General features: G+C 36.2%; 2 protein-coding genes across 2 annotated transcripts in view; one reads left to right on the forward strand and one right to left on the reverse strand.

Annotated features, from left to right (window-relative positions):
* LOC309506266 (calpain-9) overlaps positions 1-12,242 on the reverse strand; it is a 23,481-nt gene extending 11,239 nt beyond the window's left edge. Inside the window, exons 1-7 of the mRNA XM_082180029.1 lie at positions 11,431-12,242; positions 8,542-8,611; positions 6,525-6,643; positions 6,317-6,450; positions 4,598-4,769; positions 3,921-3,992; positions 1-56 (exon numbers count right to left, since the gene is read on the reverse strand). The exon at positions 1-56 is cut by the window's left edge and continues 36 nt beyond it. Of these exons, the coding sequence (XP_082036155.1) occupies positions 1-56; positions 3,921-3,992; positions 4,598-4,769; positions 6,317-6,450; positions 6,525-6,643; positions 8,542-8,611; positions 11,431-11,661 (854 nt within the window). The 5' untranslated portion in view covers positions 11,662-12,242. The remainder of the gene's footprint in view (positions 57-3,920; positions 3,993-4,597; positions 4,770-6,316; positions 6,451-6,524; positions 6,644-8,541; positions 8,612-11,430) is intronic.
* Positions 12,243-15,690: 3,448 nt separating this feature from the next.
* prss59 (serine protease 59, putative) overlaps positions 15,691-22,500 on the forward strand; it is a 14,101-nt gene continuing 7,291 nt past the window's right edge. The window contains exons 1-4 of the mRNA XM_082180083.1: positions 15,691-16,293; positions 17,217-17,398; positions 17,681-17,913; positions 20,538-20,673. Coding sequence (XP_082036209.1) covers positions 16,087-16,293; positions 17,217-17,398; positions 17,681-17,913; positions 20,538-20,673 — 758 coding nt within the window. The 5' untranslated portion in view covers positions 15,691-16,086. The remainder of the gene's footprint in view (positions 16,294-17,216; positions 17,399-17,680; positions 17,914-20,537; positions 20,674-22,500) is intronic.

The raw sequence follows: 22,500 nt of genomic DNA on the forward strand, positions 1-22,500 counted from the left end.
TTGCCCCACGGGTTCCTGATCCGCACCAGCTCGACTGGACCGATTGTACTCTTGATCTGAAACACACAAACCAAACTCAGGCTGAACAGATGTGATGTACTTGGGTCTCCCTTCCAGCTGTTTGAGGTGAACTCTAACCTCACGACCATTAGAGGGCACACACACACACAAAAAATGTAAATTATTTAGACACTATGAGAGAAATATTAGCATACTTACATCCACACTATTTTCAGTTTATTATTATGCGTATAATACACTGGCCTACCTTAAATGCCTGAAAAAGGTTGTAAGATTTAAACATTCCTCTTTCAATAAATATAAAACATTTCTGCAGGCTACAGCAGTGTGTAGGATGCCTTATATTTACTTAAAAAAGCATGTGAAACCAAATCCAATAGTCTTCACATTTATTCACTATGTTGCATGCTAAATTCTAGCAACTTTTGGGAGCTTGATGTACTTGAACTTACGAGGTTTAAAAGACGATTAATGTTCAGTAACACTATCGGATGAGAACAAAACTTTGAACTGAATTAAGCTGGATGATGACACTTTGTAACATCGACACTGTTATTGAACTGAACTGAATCAACACTGAACTAAATTGAGTAGAATAATGACACTTTTATCTTCAGTAGAGCTGATTTACAGCTGAAATTGAATTTGTTTCATAAATGATGAATTTTGCTAAATTAACACAGTTGTTTATTATTGTGAAGCTGATTTGAAACAATGCATTATTAATATTTGACATACATTCTTGATGTTGAGCAAATGTTCTCAGAAGTCGGAACGTCCTTAGATTTAATAAATATTTGCTTAATGTTTTTGTAATGTTAGCAGAAACATTAAGACAATGTTAATGGAATATATGATGTTAAATGTTCTTAGAACAAATCTCTTGGGATATCACATAACCTTTTGGGAGAAAACATTTTTTACCATTATTCTCAGAAAGTCCTTTAATCATTAGAAGGATCAGCGAACGGGGAACGTTCTTCAGAACTATAATGTTCTTAAAGGGATAGTTCGGCCAAAAATGATATTAAACCCATGATTTACTCACCCTCAAGCCGTTCGAGATGCATATGTCAATCATTTTTCAGACGAACACATTTTCAGTTATTTTAGAAAATGTCTTAGATCTTTGGCGTATGACGTAGCGTAGGAACCGTCGTACGTAGCGTACGTCCTACGTCATACGCCGGCATCCATCTCCCGTTAACGCGCGTCGACCGTTGCCGGAAGCCAGTTATTTTCATTTATAAAGTTTTAAATATGTATATTTTTACGACAAAACCGCACGGATTACCCCCAGAAGGCCTCCGTTTATCCCCCTGGAGCTGGATGGATTACTTTTGTGAAGGATGCATGCACATTTTTGGGACTTGAAGGAGGTGGACCCCATAACTTGACATTATAACAACTGAAAGATCTAAGACATTTTCTAAAATAACTGAAAATGTGTTCGTCTGAAAAATGATTGACATATGCATCTCGAACGGCTTGAGGGTGAGTAAATCATGGGTTTAATATCATTTTTGGCCGAACTATCCCTTTAAGCAATAGCAATAGAACGTTCTCATAATGTTTTCAATATTATAGATTGGGAATGTTCCTCTAATGTTCAGATAACCAAGAAGAAACGTTCTTAATAGTGAATAATAAATAATAAATAATAAAATAAATGAATAATAAAACTGGACATTTTAAATGCTTAAAAAACATCCAGAAATAACCTTTTTCATAACTTAATAGGGATGTTATCAAAACATTTTTAGAAATGTTTTCAGACTGATAAGAGTATGTGAACTGGGACACAACAATACTGTGCATACTGCATACTAGGCACCATTCCAGACATGCTCTGTGGTTCTTTAAGATGACGGCGCCCTCTAGTGGAACTCTGAGCATTAAGATGAAACATAAATCAAAGACAGAAAAAGACAGAGAAAAACAACCAAGGTACCCAGCTGTATGTTCTGTCAAGGTTCTCTCAAAGTTATGAACAAACATAATTCCAATAGAACGTTCGATTAACGTTACCTGGTCTTTAATAATGTTCTCAAAACGTCAGCACAAAAACATTATTTATACATCGTTCATTTTTAAATGTAACTACTTGTTTCGCAATGTTCAGAGAACATTTAAAAGCAACGTTCCAATTATGTTTGCAAAATGGAATGTTCGCTAAAAGGAAGAGAAGGCGATTTATTCCAGATTTTTTTTTGTTATGCTGGTTAAAAGTCTCTTCACATCCTGATAGCAATCAGGAAGTTAAGTGTTTTAAATGTAATTTTATGTATATAATTTATCTGTGGAAGGCATAGGACCATAAAATGTTCGTCCAATCATTGCATTCGGTCCGAGGGCAACGATAGGATGTCCTGCCTGTCAACATATGTATTTTCATACCTCTGCGCACCTGCTCGCGCAGAAATCACACGTCATCAGCGCGTTTCATGCTATGAGTTAGACAGACGTTAGTCACAGAGCACCGCAAACGAAACATCAGCCGCCTTTCACAGTTCCTCCTGAACCATAACAACAAGCTTAGTTTACGCAGTTTGGAAGAGATGTAAACCCGTGACGTTATACTCAGAGCAGTTCATAACTCAAATTTATGCATTTCAATGGAATCTGCAGCAGTCAGGTGGTACAGGTTAGAGCTCTTTAAGTTATGTTCATTATTATTGTATTGTTATGTGCTTTAAGACGTGAGGTAGTTTAACACCGTCTCTCGTGATGATTTGATAATGATTCCCGGCTTTTTGTGTCATGTGTTTTGGAGGAGGCGTGGCTTTGGAGACGCTCTGAAGGGAGGGTGGGATCTTATGCTTTCAAAGCTAGCTCGCTATTGCTAGCCTGTTCGAAATTACCTACCCTACTTTTAATGTTCACAACTTTTTTTTAAACATAACATTTTGAAAGTTCAGAAATAGTTTTCAAAAATGTATGAAAATGTTCAAAACATTCTTAGAATATATTTTTGTTAGCAGTGTATAAAGTTACCTGTATTTGTTTAAGTTATTATTTCTTGCAGTTTCACTATATTAGCGAGGACACTGCATAGACTTCCATTGATTTTATATCAGGTTAATGATATTTTCTATGGCCAAACCCAACCGATACCCATCACAGTAAAATGTGCAAAACACTAGATTAAAAAAATAAATAAAAATAAATAGTTTTCTTCGATTTATAAGCCCTTGAAACTAGTGAGGACCAGTTAAATGTCCTCACTAGTCAGATGTCATAATATTTCACAACATAAGTGGCCCTCAACAGTATAGCCAAACCTTAAATGTGTGTGTGTTTGCGTGTGTGTGTGTGTGTGTGTGTGTGTGTGTGAGTGAGCGTGTAAGTGTGTGTGTATATGTGTGCGCGTGTGTGAGTGTGATTGATATTACTTGGAATGCACAATTTAATAAAAACATGATTTATGAAAATGAACAAGAACAGAGTTATCTGTTTTTGCAAATGGACTCTTCTGTTGTAAATGTCCTAATTGGGAGAGGGTGTGCAATAATACAAAGTTAATGTTAAACATTTTGGTTGCATTTGTGAGTTAATAAAAATGTAACTGGTTGTGTAAACTTGGCACATAATATCTAAATATAGATAAATCAATCGATATAGCCCTGAATCGAATCGAATAGTATTGCATGATTTTTTTGAGGTATCGCCAAATATCATATCGCTGACTGAGAGAATCATTATCACATCGTATCGTGATGAACTGTCCGATTTACACCCCTAGTGTGTGCAATTCCAGACATACTCTAGTACTTTAAGCTGATGGCGCCCTCTGGTGGAACTCTGAGCGTTAAAAACACTGATGAAACATAAGTCAAAGAGAGAGAGAGAGAGAGAGAGAGAGAGAGAGAGATACAATTAGGTAAGCATTTCCCCCTCACCGTCTCCAGGCCTGTCACAGAATAGGCATGTCTGAACAAAATCCCAAACTCATTGCTCTTCTCAAGGGGACCCTGCACAAAGACAAAGAGACATGACAATAGATTACCTTCACAAAACAACAGCTGTCAGAGAAAAACACTTTCCTGAAACTCAAGAATGATCCTTTTACCAAGAACACAACAAAGAAAGAAGACGACACGCACACACACGGCACACAGACATTTGCTCGCTCTGCTGTCTACTGTGAACATTGTTGTTGTGAAATTATAACATTATGCAATGTTGTGTCCTGGTGGTTAAAAATCTGGGCTGCTGTTTGAAAGGTTGCAGGTTCGAACCTGCAAGTTTTGATTAGTGAGCTGTAAATGATAAGCCCTTAAGCAGGAAACCCGAGCTTACTTCAGGTGTATGAAACAGTAATTTAATACATAAATTCCAGCAGAGATGACAAAGGATCTGTTCTGGTCTTTTATAATACTTTTTTTTTTTGTACATAACCAAGTTTGAGATAAGATTTTAAAAAAGAAAGAAATTAGTACTTTTTTTTAGCAAGGATGCATTAAATGAATCAAAAGTGACATTAAAGACATTTATATTGTTACAGAAGATTTCTATTCCAAATAAATGCGGTTCTTCTGAAATATCTCTGTAAATAAGACAAGTGACGAGTGTAAACCTGTGAGTTAGCACAGTTGATCAGAGCTCCTTTCTGCAGCAGCGAACGCAGGAACGAACCCAGCGCCCGAGGGAGAGACGCCACCGTGAAAACCTCCGTGATCCCGCCTGTCATGTCCACCATCGCCTCGTGAGGGAAGCCCATATTCAGAGCGTTATAGCCGCCCTTCATCCTGACAAACAGATGGAAAGACACTGTGAGCAACAGACAAAAGCAGTTTATGTGCATGCAGAATACAAAAGATTAATTTTTTTAATAAATGCTGTTCTATTCATCAAATAATCCTGAAAATGTAAAACAAGCAATGCATTCTCAAAAGTCTTTCTAGCCATTGCCTAAATATACCCTATATATTTGGTGCTATAACCAGTAGTAAAGAGGAAGAGATGATCGGTTCACATGCCTCTGGAACTGAAGCACTACAGCGATCTGTCACAAGTTCAACACATTAAAGAGAGTCAAAACTGTATTTTATTATCTATTTATTTTGAGGCAAAATTGACATGCTGAGTGTTTAAAAAAAAAGAAGAAAAGTAACAAAGCAGAAAGCTTATTGCGATAATTACATGGGAGGTGAGATGCAAATAATGTTTGGTGAAGTTTTGTTCGCATCAACTGAAAACAACATAGACTAAAATATTGATCTTGGGATTTAAGAGTCAACCATTTCAGCCGAAATATATATATATATATTTTTTTTTCAGGTTGATGAAATTTTGTTCCATCACTATTTTTACTGTATTTTAGTGATGGGAGAAATTAAGCTTTTCGAAACATTGAATTATTTTAACCATTCGTGTTGCGAAACGATTCACAGTTTTGAGGCGCTCGAAGCGGCACACGCTGGTGACCCCTGCTGGTCAGAACGATGTAAATGCAGTGAAAACTCATCCCAAACATGCATAACATCTTTTTCAAATCAATTTCAAATATTTTATTGAAAGTTTAATCTGTTAAATGCAATTAACAAATCATCCAATACCATTAAATATGAAGTGCCTCTATAATATGTGTTAATTCATTAAACTATAGGGCTTGTTTTGTTTTATAGGGCTTGGTTAATCTGGTCAGAAAGAGACTATTAATTCTTTCCCGCCATTTATAAGACAATTAACTATTTCCCTGCTCCCAGTCTCAAAAACACGGTTTAAAATCGCTGGTGTTTCTGACGTCACAAACTACCTTGTAACCAATCAGACCAACGTGTGATCGTCAACGAGTGGATCTCTGAGCTGGAGTGAGTGAGTGGAGGCGGGGCTCATTTGCATATTCATAGAACCGCGTATAATAAATGAGGCAAGGGTGTAGAGTTACATTCAAGATATTTCAAGGCATGAAGAAAAAAATTTTTTAAGGAAAAAATGGGATGTCAGAACTACTCAGTCACCGCCTTCAGTCACCACCCCCACCAATGGTGGGTCACTCAGAAAACAACAGGCCAATCAGAAGAGAGGCTCATGAATATTAAGTAGACAGGCCAAAATCGACCTGTTCTTGGCAGAGCTCCTGAGAAAGGAGCTGTAAAAATACATTGAGATGGTTTTTGGTACTTATACCGCAAATATATATTCTTAAGGACATCAAAACCTAAAATAAAACTTCAGAAAGGTGTACAATATGGGACCTTTAAATATGTCATTTTGGTGATCAAAGATTAGTTTTAAGGGTTAAAAGGATTGACTACAGAGGGACTTTAAAGCACTTTTATGTGTTACTGACTTGGCATAAGCCTTCTCCAGCAGAGCGCTCCAGAACTCATCTCTGCTTGATGAATGTAGATAGATCAGCTGACCGTCACGAGTGGGCAAGCGGTCGTCGACTCGCACCTGACTCCACTCCCCGTACTGCCAGAACTACAGACAGACGGAGAGACACCATTAGAGACGTCATCACCGCTTTATCCAGTGCAGAAACACACGCCACTAACCTGAAAATAGAAGCAGCCGTTGTAGCCCTTCTGAAAACCTTGGCCTGAGGGAACGACACGATCCAGAAGGGAAGGGTAGAGAGAGAGAGACGCCACGGCAGACAAGAACCAGCAATCACCTGAGAGAGAGAGAGAGAGAGAGAGAGTTCAAGCATCTTAAACCACGTTAAAACATGTTTTAGCTCTAATTTGCTTCTAAATGATTATTTTAATGGTATGTGGTAAAAGATGTTTACACTGGTTCCCAACTGGTTTAGCTTTAGGACATGTGGATGTGTGGTGACAACACAGAACCGAAATTGTTAATCATGCTAAAGTGAACAGAATTTATCGTAAAAATCAAACATTTAAATTGATTATTAACAAAAATAATGACTAATGAATACAATAAAACTCTAAGCTGCCAATAAATCCCACATTCAGGTTTTAACCATATCAAATCAAAATGATCAAAACTTTGTACACAATCTGATTTTTAGAAGTAAAAGCCCTTTTAGTATAATTGTAAAAATGTGCACCTTCAGCTTATGGTTCAGGTTGTTTTTGCAGTGAAATCTTTGCTGATTTTTATAAAGTAAACGTATGAACTTTTATATTGCTAGTAATATTTCAAGATGGACACTTACTGGACTGAAGCAACTTTTTGAAAACTAATAAGCATTTAAATATAATATTACTAAGACATAATGCTGGCAGATATAGAGTGACGACTGAAATATATATGTATTTTATGTCAGTAGTAGTTATACTGTTATGAAGATCTGATTGATTTACATTACAAGCATCAGAATTTCGTCTTACTTTTTGTCCATATAAATATCAGCATCTGCACCAAACTGCATATTTTGCTCAGTTTGCTCAGTTTGGGCCACTGAGCACTTTTTTCCTGCCTCAGTTTGATCTCCATATTCTCACTATATCATATGTGCCATAAAAGCCTGATGGATCAAATATGATACACTCACCAATAACACATGCATTTTTTATATATATTTTATTCTATCAAAAGTTTCAATAAACTGTTTCATTTCAAAACTTTTTCTTTTTCTACAATTATTTCATATGTCAGAGTGGTATTTTCTTTTATCTTGTGCTATTTTATTCATGTTTTTGAGGATGAGGGTGTCATGCAACATGCTCATGTTGGCATTTGTCAAATTTGACGAGCTTCAATCAAGTGACAGAACGATTTGCACCAACTGAAGAGTTTGATTAGATGCAAGACTTTTGACCTTAAAGGGATATTTCACTCAAAAAGGAAATTTTGTCAATCTTTGTGAGTTTTGTGGGGTTTTTTGTGAGTTTTGTGAAACAATTTTGTGAGTTTCTTTGTTCTGTTGAACACAAAAGATGATATTTTAAAGAATGTTGGTAACCAGACAGTTGAGTTGATGGAGTCCATATTACATATTATAAATACATTGGAAGTGTAAATGACTTATGGAAGTCAAAGGGGTCCGTCAAATGTGTTAACACCATTCTTTAAAATATCATCTTTTGTGACATCCTTTGTCCACAGAACAAAGAAACTCACAGAATGAAGTCTCAAAAACACGGTTTGAAGTCGCTGGTGTTTCTGACGTCACAAACTACCTTGTAACCAATCAGATCAACGTGTGATCATCAGCCAGTGGATCTGGAGTGAGTGAGTGGAGGCGGGGCTCATTTGCATATTCATAGAACCGCGTATACTAAATGAGGCAAGGGTGTAGAGTTACATTCAAGATATTTTAAGGCATGAAGAAATTATTTTACCAAGGAAAAAACATTTAAATATGTCATTTTGGTGATAAAAAGTGAGTTTTAAGGGATAAAATGATTGACTACAGGGGGACTTTAACAAACAGGGGGACTTTAACAACACTTTGCTAAACACTAAAGCTTTTTGATGCCACAACATGTTGCTTTTATGAAGCACCAACAGTGTGTTACACGAGAACCTGCAAAAACCTGCAGCACTTGTATTATTCTCAACGCCAATTCTTATCGTTTAAATGGTTGAGGATTAAGATCTCACTCAGAACTCCCTGGCAGACGTCCATGCGTGTGGCTCCATCCACAATAAACCGGGGAAACGGACAGATCTCCTGGAAAAGAGAGGAGAAAACACAGAGGATCATTTTAGGATCAAAGGATATTTGTGACCCTGCATCACAAAACCAGTCACGAGTCGCACGGGTATATTTGTGGCAATAGCCAATAATACATTTTATTGGTCAAAAATATAAAAAAATTCTTTTATGACAAAAATCATGAGGATATTAAGTAAAGATCATGTTCCATGAAGATATTTTGTAAATTTCCTACTGTAAATATATAAAACATTTATTTTTGTGAGTGAATGCAGCACAATCGAGAACATAAATGGACTTTAAAGGAGATTTTCTCAATGTTTCAATTATTTTGCACCCTCAGATTCCAGATGTTCAAATAGTTGTACCAAATATTGTCCTATCATAACAAACCGTACATCAATGGAAAGCTTATTTATTTATATATTTATAAATCTCAATTTAAAAAAAAATCACCCATAAGACTGGTTTTGTGCTCCAGGGTCACATTAAGGAAAAAGAATGACTGCACACAGTTTATATAAATTTTCTGGAATGACATGAGTAAAATGCCAGAATTATGTAATTGTACTCATGTCACTCCAAACAATATATATGTATATTTAAACTGTGCATCTGTGAACAATTACAAAACATGAGAACTAATGAGCACTAAAGTTAAAATCAACTTAAATATGAGTTTGTTTCTCACATAAAGCTTTGTATAATATGACTTCAGAATACTGAGAGTATAATGCATGAGTCAAACTGATCACTTTTATGATATTTTATGGTGCTTTGTGTGTGTGTGTGGGGGGGGGGGGGGGGGTGTTACAAGTTGATGTCATTTTAAAATCTTTTTAGAATTTCTTATTGTAACACTTTACAGTAAGTTTCCATCTGTTTGCATTAGTGAATATGAACTAACAATGGAAATACTTCTAAATAATTTATTATTAATGTTATTTTAATTTCAACATACAAATACATTATTAAAATCAAAAGTTGTATCTGTTGGTATTATTTAATGAACCTGAGCGAACATGAACTAACAATGAACTGTATTTTTTATTAACGAACGACAACAAATGCGCATCGTTACTTAATGTTAGTATATGCACTAATGGGACTTTATTATGAAGTGTAAAGGACCCAGACACCGATACACTGATCTGAAGAACCCACACAAGAGAAAGGATCTTCATGAGAAGAAAGTTCTTTGCTGAAGCGAAGATAAACTGAAGAGCAGCAACAGAAATATTACAGTTGAGGAACATCATTTCAAACATTCAATTTCTAAACTGTTTATTCCTTTGGACAGATTGTGTGTGTGTGTGTGTGTGTGTGTGTGTGTGTGTGTGTGTGTGTGTGTGTGTGTGGCAGCTGCTCACCAGACACAAGCCTGGACAGATCTTCACTCAAACACACTTTCAGTCCCTGACATTTCAGTGAAACACACCTTCAGTCTTCACATCTTGAATTGATATGCAGCAGTTTGACGTAGTTAAAGATGGTAAAGATTTTAAACCCCTTTAAAAACTATTAGCATCACTCCTTTGATCAGGAGACTTTGCTCCAGAGGGACTGATTGTAAAGTGTCTGCTAATGACTACTTAGGTGAATAGGGTAAAAAAAATAAAAAGTTTTCTGAAATTGTATGTTTAAATATGCAAATGAGGCGGTGTCTAATTAAATATGCACTAATTTGCATACATTTCTAGAACAAAAATCTGAACATTGGATGAAGTCAGGTTTAAAATGATTGTTTCATTTATTTGATATATTAGAGCCAAATGTTTTTTTTACAGAAGGGATATTGGATATCTCTATCACTCCAACAGCCAAAACAAAATTTAATTTGTGCCTTTTTTTAGGAATAAAATGTTGTATAAAATCAGGAAAATTATATATGAATAAACCCCTTTGTAAAAACCTTCATAATATAGCTAAGAATAAGACTGTAAAGTTTGGTGTATGTAAGTGTTTCTGAAGTGAAGATTTCTGGCTCAATGTACGAAGAAAAACTCATTTAGAAAAAACGGCCTTTAAAGATATTGAAATCTACAGATGCAGATAGATAAAGTGCTCTAAAAGATACAGTTAAAAGTGTATTTTGGACGTTTTCTGTCCACTAGTCTGAAAAAACACTTTATGAAAAGCCAAAAAGCCCAAAATCTCAAAATTGACAGATGTTTGAAAAAACACTGTTTTTGCCTGTAGTGTCTAAATACTTTTTTATTTCTAGTGCACACTGAAAAAAAGTTTCAATGGGGTTCTAGATCCCAAGGGTTTTAACTCAATTTAAAAGAACCCTTTATGCCAAAAAGGTTCTTTATAAGGAGAAATGTCTTAAATAATTGCACCATGTTTAACAGGTTATTTCAATCTTTTCTTGTGGTATACACTCTCAGAAAAAAAAGGTACAAAAGCGATCATTTTTTGCCTAAAGGGTACATATTAGTAGGAACAAAAATGTAGCCTATACCTTTTAAAAAAGGTAGTGCCCCAGTGATAGCTTTTGTACCTATTTTCTGAGAGTGTATGAAAAAATTACTTCATTAAAAGTGAACCCATAAAATAATGTCATGACAGGAATCCCTAAAAGGTTCTATTATGTAAAGCGCCTGACAGAACCCTTTAATATTCTATAAATAATATTTTCTACTGAGATTGATAACTTTACAACAAAGCAGTGCGTCAATAGTCTATAAAATAACATCGCTTACACCCCCACACAGCAGATAGGCTACCAGAGAGAAGAGTTCAGGATGCTTGTAAGCATGTTTTGACTATGTAGATTATATGTAAACACTCATGGCTCTCAGGAGGAGGTGTGTGCTGGAACCTCGCCTCACCTTTGGTCGTTTCCAAACCACGTCGGTCTGAATCGGCATGTTCTGCACCGGGAACCTCGCGTCCATGTACAGGCCGTCCTGCAGAGGAATCCCGGAGCTGGGAGACCACAGAAGAGTCGGGCTGCCCAAACTCTCCCAGGGGTTCGAGTCGGACGAGTCTGTGCTCGACTGTTTCTTTGTAATGGACATACTGGACTGCGTCAAAAACTCCTGCCTCGGGGTTCGGCTCATCGCGCGCGACTTTTAAACCTCCTCAATCTAATGCTAATGTGTGAGAAAGCGAGTGTGTGTCTGAGTGCAGAAACACGCAATTCGAGTTATCCCTAATGTCAACAATGTCAGCGAGTCGTCGGTGTGTGTGGTAAAGTGCGCTTATAAAGCAGGTCTTCCTCACTTCACCTTTAACCAGCTCCTCCCTCACCTGAACGCCGCACGCGCACTCATAACAAACACACACACGAACTGTCAGAGAGCAAACATCTGTCATGATCAACGACAACCTGTCCCACAGAGGAACATGGACCATACGTTTATCTAGCAACAAGCGTATGAAGCACAAACCCAGCTAACATGGAACCTTCTCAGAACTTTGGCTATAATGTTCTGTCAAAGTTCTTTAAGAGTTATGAATAAACATTAACGTTAATAGAACGTTCGTTCGAAGGGATCTTGCCTTTAATAATCTACTCAAAACTCTAGCACTAAAACATTCTTTCATGGAACGTTATTTTTCTGAAACGTTTCAGTTGGATGTTCGTCTAATATTTTTTAAATGTTCAAAAACATTCAAAACGGTCCCATAATGCTTGAACAATGATAAAATTGAATGTTCCCTTAACGTTCGAATAACCAAAACCCGTTTTAAAACATTTAAAGTACTGACTTTGGAACGCTCAGGGAACATTCCATTCAGAAATAAAGTTTTAACTTAATGAGAATGTTATAAAACCTTATAAAGTTATAAAAATTGTGTTGGCTGGGAAAGCACGTACACACATTTTAGTTATGGGGAAACAACTAAATGAGCTATAAAAGAATATATTTATACTTGGCTGGTTTGAATTTATGGACAGTATATATTCTCATTTCAGCCACCGTTGGCATGCAGGTGTGGCAAAAAGTTCTCTTTGGACCCTTCATCCATACAGCCCTTCCTTCAACAAACACTGCTGTATAAAGGACTGAAATGTAAAAGGTCAGATCTGTATTGTATAGCCTATAGACTGATGGAAAGAACTTGATGAGCCAGTAGACCAGATAGAGAAGAAGGATGAATCTCACAAAGCCTGTCGACAAACAAGAAGACACGTCAAGATCATATTTCACCCCAAATTCAAAAACATGCAGTTGTTTTGTGGCAGTAAGATTTTCAAAATGTTTTTTTTTTCTCTACTGCTCACCAAGGCTGCATTCATTTGATCAGAAATACAGTAACAGTGAAATATTATTACAATTTAAAATAGGTATTTTCTATTTGAATAGGCCTACATGTTAAAGTGTAGTTTATTCCTGTGATCAAAGCTGAATCATTACTCCAGACTTCAGTGTCATGATTCTTCAGAAATCAGTATAATATGATGATTTACTGATCAATAAACATTTATGACTTTCAGCAATGTTGAAAACAGTTGTAATTTTTTTATATGGAAACCGTGATACATTTTTTTTTTCTTCTGAATTCTGAATAGACAGTTCAAAAGAACAGCATTTATGTGAAATATAAATCTTTTGTAACATTATAAACGTCTTTACTGTCATAATAACTGGCATGAAGCAAATGAATGCAGAATTTCACAACATTTCTTCTTTAACTTGATTATGATGCATGTGACCAAAAATGGTAAATAATTAGCTTTTTTTTGACAGGTGAATTTAATTTAGTAGTAAGTATTAAAAACAGACTATGGTGTGGTTTAATTAAAACAGCCATCTATCATACTGTACCTTTATTCATTTAGTAGACGTTTTTATCCAAAAGGACTTGCAAATGAGGAACAAGAAGGTATTCACCCTGAAGCAACAGTAACATGAGAAGCGTTTCCTTATAGTTTCAAAATGACTTAGAGAAGTGCAGAGATGTGATGGTGAAACAGTAGAGCAGGGTTTAGTGCAGATTTCATTAGACTGTGCAAAGGAGGAAGTTTTTTGTTAAGACGTGTATTTCTGGGTTTTTTAAATGCGTTTTCCCCCTTTGTTTTGTAAGTCTTATGTGATGTATTGTCGTACTGTAAAATATCTGAGCAATCAGCCCAGAAAGTATTATTATGATCATGATAGTGTGATGAGTGTGCTTGTGGAAGAGTTGATGCTTCTTGAAGATTAAGAGAGAGATCTGGAAATATCATTCCTCCACCGAAGTGAATGTGAAATCTGTAATTGAAATGCATGAACATAACCAAGAGGAACCACAGTTAACTGATACATTACGGATGAAAATAACTGTAAACATCTTTTAGATCTATGAAAACTATAGTGGCAAACAGTTCAGAAATCAGAGAGGTAAACAGGAATATGAGTGATCATTCCTGCTTCTCCTGGACTGATAATATCATCATGTCAAATGTAAGCAGAACCAGTGTAGTCATCAGCTGATTTGCATATAAACCAATGAGTGCAATGAACATCCGTGACTGGTCGATCAGAGGATATTATGTGTTTAATATGCAAATGCAGGTTTATGAACAAATGTATGCAGTGAAGATCTTTTTAACCCTATAAAGCCTATATCATATTTGATACAGAATTATACACGTTACTGATATTTATGAAGTAAACATAAGAGAAACTTTGATATTGTTAGTAATATTTCAAGATGAACACTTACTGGACTGAAGCAACTACTTGATTATCCAGATTCCAGACATCATTTTATATCATGAGTCTCAAATATGATTATCAGGCTTTTGAGGAAGGTTTTTTTTTTTTGTTAATCTCTCAATCATCAATGTTTTGCATTGCATTATATGTTTTAAAACTACAGAGCTTTGGTATTTATATGCATTTCATGACACATTACTTAGGAAGCAACACTGTTGACCTATTTTAAAGGCAATAGTCTTGGCATTTTATCTTTGACTGAGATTTGTCTCTGACCTCTAAACAATATGACAGCAAAACACACTTGGGAGACGAATGACATGACCTGAGGAGACCTAATTACTTTAGGGCCTTTACAATTTAAATTAAGCATATAAATTAAGTACAGAAGGAACTAAATTTGTTCTTTTTCTGGTGAAAACGTAAGTGTTGCTTGCAGATGCAAAACCCACAACCACAATGCTGGAAGGGGTTCAGGTGACGATCATGCACGGAGATACACATCTTGCACAGACATGTTGAAGTCTGACTAGTCAAATCCTGTGTTCAATAGATGGAATAGATTAAGAGTTTTCAACCCATCAACACTGATGCAACATAACACACAATAAATAACCATTAAGTTCATGCGTGGTCCTTTCCATAAATATTGCACAAAATAGAGCCTGAAACCTTTTAAAAACTATGTTTTTCTTCAAATATTCAGTGAAGCAGGTGCTTAGCCATTAGATGAGGTGCTTCTTATTTTATGTTTATTTGATATTAGGTATTTAATTTAAAAATAATGTGATTGACAAACATCAAGATTAAACAGACAACAATTCTCAAATAAATAAATAAATAAAAAGGGGAAATGGTTAATTTTATGTTATAATAGGTTATTTAACATCTCTCTCTCTCTCTCTCTCTCTCTCTCTCTCTCTCTCTCTCTCTCTCTCTCTCTCACACACACACACACACACACACACACACACACACACACACACACACACACACACACACACACACACACACACACACACACACACACACACACACACACACACACACACTTGTGTCCTTCTAATGCATTAAAAAAAATCATGATATACCAAACCTAATATTTTAACACATATTCCTACATAATTGTACAAAATTACATTTTAATTAGAAATTATGCAGAATAGAATATTTTGTTTACAAGAGATAACTACCATGATATTTTCATCTCAAGCATGAGCTTCACAGAAAAAAAAACAAAGAAAAAAAAACATTCTTCAAAACATATTTTGTGTTCGGAAGAAGAATGAAATTCATACTGGTTTGAAACAACGTGAGGGTCGGTAAATGATGACAGAATGTTCATTTTTGAGTGAACTATCCCTTTAAGTAATCTAACTTGTAGAAACGCCATATTACGGTATTTACGGTAGTCAGTCAGCAACTGTTGCTCATTCCGCCGCATTTCGCGTAATTTCTCTTCAGAGGGACAACGCATAGGCTACATCTTCTTTGCATGATCATACATCTTTAACGCGAAAATAACTTCTTTTTTTTTTCTTTTTTTTTTTTTTTGGTAAAGCCAATCGAGTCTCTTTTATTTTGAAATATATGGATATAAACTATTGAGTTACTACGACGAAGGCTTGAGTCTACATATTCATTTTACGAGCTTCGCCATTGGAAGGCAAGAACATAACGTCAGCCTTTAAAAATGAATATTCATGAGCAACGACCTCGCCATTGGAAGGATAACGCGGAACTACTTAATATTCATGAGCTCAGCCTTACCGTAGTGGGGAAGAGATGACATATCACATGATTATAAACACATGATCAGAGAATCAGTTCCACTTCAAAATGGCTTTAGGCTGTAATAGTTTAGTGAAATATCCAGCTGCTGTAGTGATAGTTTTAGCGTGTGTTTTCCTCGCCCCGTGCGCTGCTCACCACAGAAGCTCGCGCAGAAATTCAGCTCAGCGGCACGTGAAGTCTGATGTGCACGAGCAGTGGTTCACTCAGAGACTGGATCACTTCAACGGCGCAGAGACTCGAGTCTGGAAACAGGTAACGGTACTTCAGTGCATCACACTGAGAGACACACTCATGCGAGTGATACATGCTCCATGACTTCAGAGAACACCATGGTATTATCCTTCAGAAATCATTCAAATATGCTGATTTTGTGCTCAATAAACATGTCTGATTATGTTGAAAACAGTTGTGCTGCTTCCTATTTTTGTGGAAATCGCTTGTGCATTTTCTTTCAGGATTCTCTGATGTGTAGAAAATTCAAAAGAACAGTATTTTTTTGAAATCTTTTGTAATGTTATAAATATCTTTACTGTTACTTTTGATAAATGTAATGCATCCTTCCTGAATGAAAGTATGATTATTTTTTATTTATTTTAAAATCTTACTTACCCCAACATTTTCTAATGGTAGCGTATCAAGATTTCCACAAAAATATGAACTATTTTTAACATTGATAATAATCAGAAATGTTTCTTGAGCAGTAAATCATTATTATACTGATTTCTGAAGGATCATGTGACACTGAAGACTGGAGTAATGATGCTGAAAATTCAGCCTGGATCACAGGAATAAATTATGTTTCAGAATATATTCAAATAGAAAACAGTTATTTTAAATAAGCAGAAGAGACTTCTGTCAGAGACAATAAAAAATCATAATGATTCCAAACTTGTGACGTGTGTGTGTGTGTGTGTGTGTGTGTGTGTGTGTGTGTGTGTGTGTGTGTGTGTAGGTTTATATTACATTGTGGACCAAATGTTGTTTGTTTGAAAATGTAAAAACGCAAGTTTTGTGTGATGGGTAGGTTTAGGGGTCGGTTATTGTGTGTGTGTGTGTGTGTGTGTGTGTGTGTGTGTGTGTGTGTGTGTGTGCGCAAAAGCACTGATTTTGACAGTCCATATGACACTAAAGGTTCTAATTAACCTTAAACTAAACCAAACCTTTCGCTCCTGCAGAGATACTTTGTGAATGAGAGTTTCTATAGAGCCGGTGGTCCGGTGTTCCTGATGATCGGGGGGGAAGGTCCGGCTAATCCCGCATGGATGCAGTACGGATCCTGGCTGCTTTACGCACAGAAGCTGGGAGCCTTGTGTTTATTACTGGAGCACCGCTTCTACGGGAAGAGTCAACCGACCGAGTGAGTGGAAGAACAACACTGGGTATCAACACTAGATGGCACTACAAGTCAATGACACACTGCTGTTCTTTCACATAGAGGAGATCTATCTATCTGTCTATCTATCTATCTATCTATCTATCTATCTATCTATCTATCTATCTATCTATCTATCTATCTATCTATCTATCTATCTATCTGTCTATCTGTCTATTTGTCCATCTATCTTATTTGATCCATCCATCCATCCATCCAGATGTAAATATCCCCTCAGTAACTGATAGATGTGTGGTGTGTTGTCAGGGATCTGAGCGCAGTGAATCTGCGTTTCCTCAGTAGTCGTCAGGCTCTGGCCGATCTCGCTCACTTCCGCTCGGTCACTGCAGCAACGCAAGGCCTGACCAAGAGCAAGTGGGTTGCATTTGGGGGCTCCTACCCAGGATCCCTTGCTGCCTGGTTCCGTCTGAAGTACCCGCACCTGGTCCACGCTTCTGTGGCGACCAGCGCACCCGTACACGCCACCGTCAACTTCCCAGGTGAGCACTGTGAGGAGAAAGCAGTCGATGACAGTCATTCAGCATGACATCATCATCATCACATGCTCCTGGTCTTATTGTGCATGTTTTATTAGTGCACTAAAGAAAGAAGTTTGTTTCATAACTATTTTCCTTTTGGCTTTCCAACCATCTGTCATATAGAGATGCTTTTCACCATTCTGTCAATTCTTGATGGACAAAATTGAGAAAAACAATGTCTTAATTCCCACTCTACAATGTTTCCTGTTCAATGTCCTGGTTTTACTCAGAAATACATCAAGATCTGCAACTAAAATTAATCAATTTAGTAATTTTCTCAGTAAAATTGTGAACAATTATTACAATTTAAAAGAACTGTTTACTATTTTAATATGCTGTTAAATGTAATTTATTCCTGTGATCAAAGCTGAATTTTCAGCATCATTACTCCAGTCTTCAGTGTCACATGATCCTTCAGAAATCAGTATAATATGATGATTTACTGCTCAAGAAACATTTCTAAATATTATTATTAATGTTGAAAACAGTTGTGCTGCTTCATATTTCTGTGGAAACCATGATCAAGTTTTTCAGGATTCTAAATAGAATGTTCAAAAGAACAACATTTATTTGAAATATAATCTTTTGTAACATAATAAATGTCTCAACTGTCACTCTTGATCAATTTAATGCATCCTTGCTGAATAAAACTATTAATTTCTTTCCAAAAAGATCAACATTTTAAATTTAGTTTAGATTTTGTCCATTTTTTGTCTTGTTTTCAGTCTGCTTTTCTCGTCTTATTAGCTTTTTCCCCTCCATCCCTGCGAACAGCTGTGTGTCACCACGACATCGGAAAAACTTTGAACAGAGACCTTTCCCTGACCTACAGCTACACACACACACACACACACACACACACACACACACACACACACACACACACACACACACACACACACACACACACACACACACACACACACACACACACACACACACACACACACACACACACACACACATTAATCACCAGTCGGTCTGAGAGGGTGTTTATTATGTCTGTTGGGTCATATTTAAAACGACGCCTCCGTACAGACATTAACATTAAATATAAATCGAGGGTTAATTATGTGTGTCCAGTGCGGAGAGACCAGACGCATGTGTTTTGCCTGTGAGGAGAATCCCAAACCTCTCCGTCTGTGTGGTTTGATGACGGCGGATGACTCCATGTCTGTCGCACTCCATGATTGTGGTCTGTCCTGCGGTGGAGCTTCGGCTCGAGTGTGGCATCGCTCCTCAGGATAGTGATGTCGCTCTGACCACTTTCACAGAGCTCTTCATTGTAAGCCGCTCTTAGATCACTCCAGCGCCAGAACAATAGCCTCTCATATTGTGTCCTCTCGTCTCATCATCTCATCTCTCGTTGGAGAGCGTGTGGTTTTTTGTTGTCCAGTCTGTTGCCTCAAACAATGCAGGATCTTCTCAGTTTGCACATGCATGATGATGTTGACGGCGGTTTCATCAGGACTGCTCTCATTTGTCACTCTGAAATAGGAGAGAAGGGATTGAGATCTCATGCATATCTCAAAGTAAATTCTAAATATCTTTCAAACATGCAATAACATCATATTTGAGCCGTTTGGTTTGCAACATTACTATTACTTTCAGACTAAAGGCCCGTTCACAGCAAGAACAATCACTATAACGATAACTATATTAACGTCAAACTAGCGGACGATATCGTTCTGTTTATTCTGCAGTTTTATCGTCTGCCGCTTTAAATGCTCAAGCTCTTTAAAGCAGGATGGATTCTGATTGGCTGTCAATGTTTTTATCAGTTTTTACGGCACAGAGAAACTGTTAAAAATTGTTGGAATCACTTTTTTTAAAAAGTGTCCAGCTGATGAACGATAAAAACATTGACAGCCAATCAGAATCCATCCTGCTTTAAAGAGCTTGAGCATTTAAAGCGATAAAACTAATAAACAGACCGATATCGTCCGCTGGTGTGACTCTAATATTCTTATCGTTATTGTGATCGTTCTTGGAGTGAACGGGCTTTTAGTCTAAAAATAATAATAATGGTGCAAACCAAATGGCTGTATAAAAGCAGCAGCTTCAATATATATGATATGATCAAGATTCTCTCACGATTCTGAACAGACATCTAAACAAAATATCATGTAATTTATTAGAGGTTCTCACAAAATGTTCATTGTTGCAGTCCATTTAAAATGTTTAAAAAATCGGGTTGAGTGAATGATTCAATGACTCACTCATAAAGACTTCACTTGTTTCTGCGTTTTTGAACGGATCTCTTGAATGAATAATTCAATGACAAATACAGTTTTTAACAGTCACTTGTCGCCACCTACTGGTGTAACGATGTAATCGATATACTCATTATTTGAAGCGCCAAGTTACTTTCAATAGCTGATTAACTCTGTTTGATCACTACTATATGCATCAGTGTTTATATCCCAACTACAAACTTTTATCTCAGTACTTCCGTGATAATATGAATATTTGTAACACAGAAATAACGATACTGTTTGTGAAGCCGTTTCATTCACATGAGTCAAATCGAACATTAGAATTTTGTTGAGTAATGGGTGTTGTGTCATTTTCTTCTGTGTTTGCAGAATATTTAGAGGTGGTGTGGCGATCGCTGGCGGCGGAGAACCCAGACTGCCCCCTACTGGTGAAGAAAGCATCGGACACATTGGTTGATCGGCTCAAAGACCCGAAAACATATGACAACATCACAAAGGACTTCAGGTATCACACACACGCACACTTTTAAAAAGAAATGAATGCTTTTATTCAGCATGGATGCATAAAATTTATCAAAAGTGACAGTAAAGACATTTATAATGTTTTTAAAAAAAGTCGATTACTAATAAATCTAGTCCTTTTGAACTTTCTATATATCAATGGATCCTGATTAAAATGTATCATGGTTTGCACAAAAATAACTTTTTTAAACATGTTTTTTGAGCACATAATAATCATATTATACTGATTTCTGAAGGATCATGTGACACTGAAGGAATGATGCTGAACATTCAGCTTTACCATCACAGGAATAAATTACAATTTACAATATATTCACATAGAAAACAATTATTTAAAATTTGTATAGTATTTCAATGTTTTTACAGTATTTTTGAACAAATAAATGCAGCCTTGGTGAGCAGAAGAGACTTCTTTCAAAAACATAAAGAAATATTGCTGCCCTTAAACTTTTGAATTAAACTTTTGAATGGCAGTATATAGTGTGAGAAGTGCAATTCTAACTGCTTTTTAATTGAGATTTAATTTAACAGACAACATAAAATGGTATTCATAATGCATTTATCTTAATAAAGCGACATTACTAAGTGAAACAGAATATTTAGCTGTAAATTTAAATTTAAATGTAATTTTATTTCATGATTTCATTCATCAGGATCTGATGGAAAGTTGGCTATGATGTTATTGGATAATATTCATCCCTGCCAACATGTCTTTAATTGCGTCAGAAGGAGAAACACAGTCATGTTTGAGGTGGAGCAAGTTACATCATTCAGTATGCTCACTATATTTTTAGTTTATTATAGGGTACTTATTTTAATTTCACCTTGACTTAAAAATACATTTTTGAAAGGATGCATCTATTTAAACTACTAGAGTTGGGGATTATATAGGTTTGTAATGGCATAGGAACATGAGACTATGTCTAATACATGTGTGTTTTGGAAGGACTGAAAAGGCCTTTCTGTTGCAGTTGCTGGACTGTGACTATCCTGGTTTCAGTGTCCTTCTTAGTTCCGTTCGACTTGTGATCTGTGTGTGTGTGTGTGTGTGTGTGTGTGTGTGTGTGTGTGTGTGTGTGTGTGTGTGTGTGTCAGGATTGTGAGGTCCTGGAATGCCGTCTGTGCTCCATGGCTCAGATATGGACCAGGGTCAGTCGTCTCAGCACGGCCCACACAAAGAAAACACTCAATCTAAAACATCCTTCATCTTTCTCTTCCTTCCTGCAGACTTTCTGCTGTCATGATTCTGGCTTTGTAAGGAATGTCATACAAGTATACTGCACTAGAAGTGTGCAATGGCAAAAGTAAGAAGGAAAACAGAATTTTTATAGTGAATAATAAAAAAAAACATTATTTTTATTTTAATTAAGCATCTTTTTCTACTTTTTTTGTGGATATATAGGTCAAAATATCAGAATTTATTTGAAATATAATTTTTTGTAACATTCTAAATGTCTTGACTGTCACTTTTGGTCAGTTTGATGCATCCTTGCTGAATAAAAGTACTGATTTTGAACGATAGTGTATATAAAAATATATTGATATTAAGTCAAATAACTTGTAAAGTATTTGTATATCATGGTAGAATTTGTTGGACTGCATTTAAAAAAATAAAATAATGATTTAACTAAAAACATCTGGATGCATTACGATAATGAGGATTTTGGAGAAAATGTCACAATGCAAAACCTCTTAATGTTCCAAAAAATAAGCTTACATTAGTTTTCTTTACATTGGGGATGATGTGCGACGTGTTTTGGTGTGATTCACCCACACAATGATCTAACACTTTTCCCAACATATACAAACT

The sequence above is a fragment of the Leuciscus leuciscus genome (genome assembly GCF_965113295.1).
Source record: "Leuciscus leuciscus genome assembly, chromosome: 9".
Taxonomy (NCBI): domain Eukaryota; kingdom Metazoa; phylum Chordata; class Actinopteri; order Cypriniformes; family Leuciscidae; genus Leuciscus; species Leuciscus leuciscus.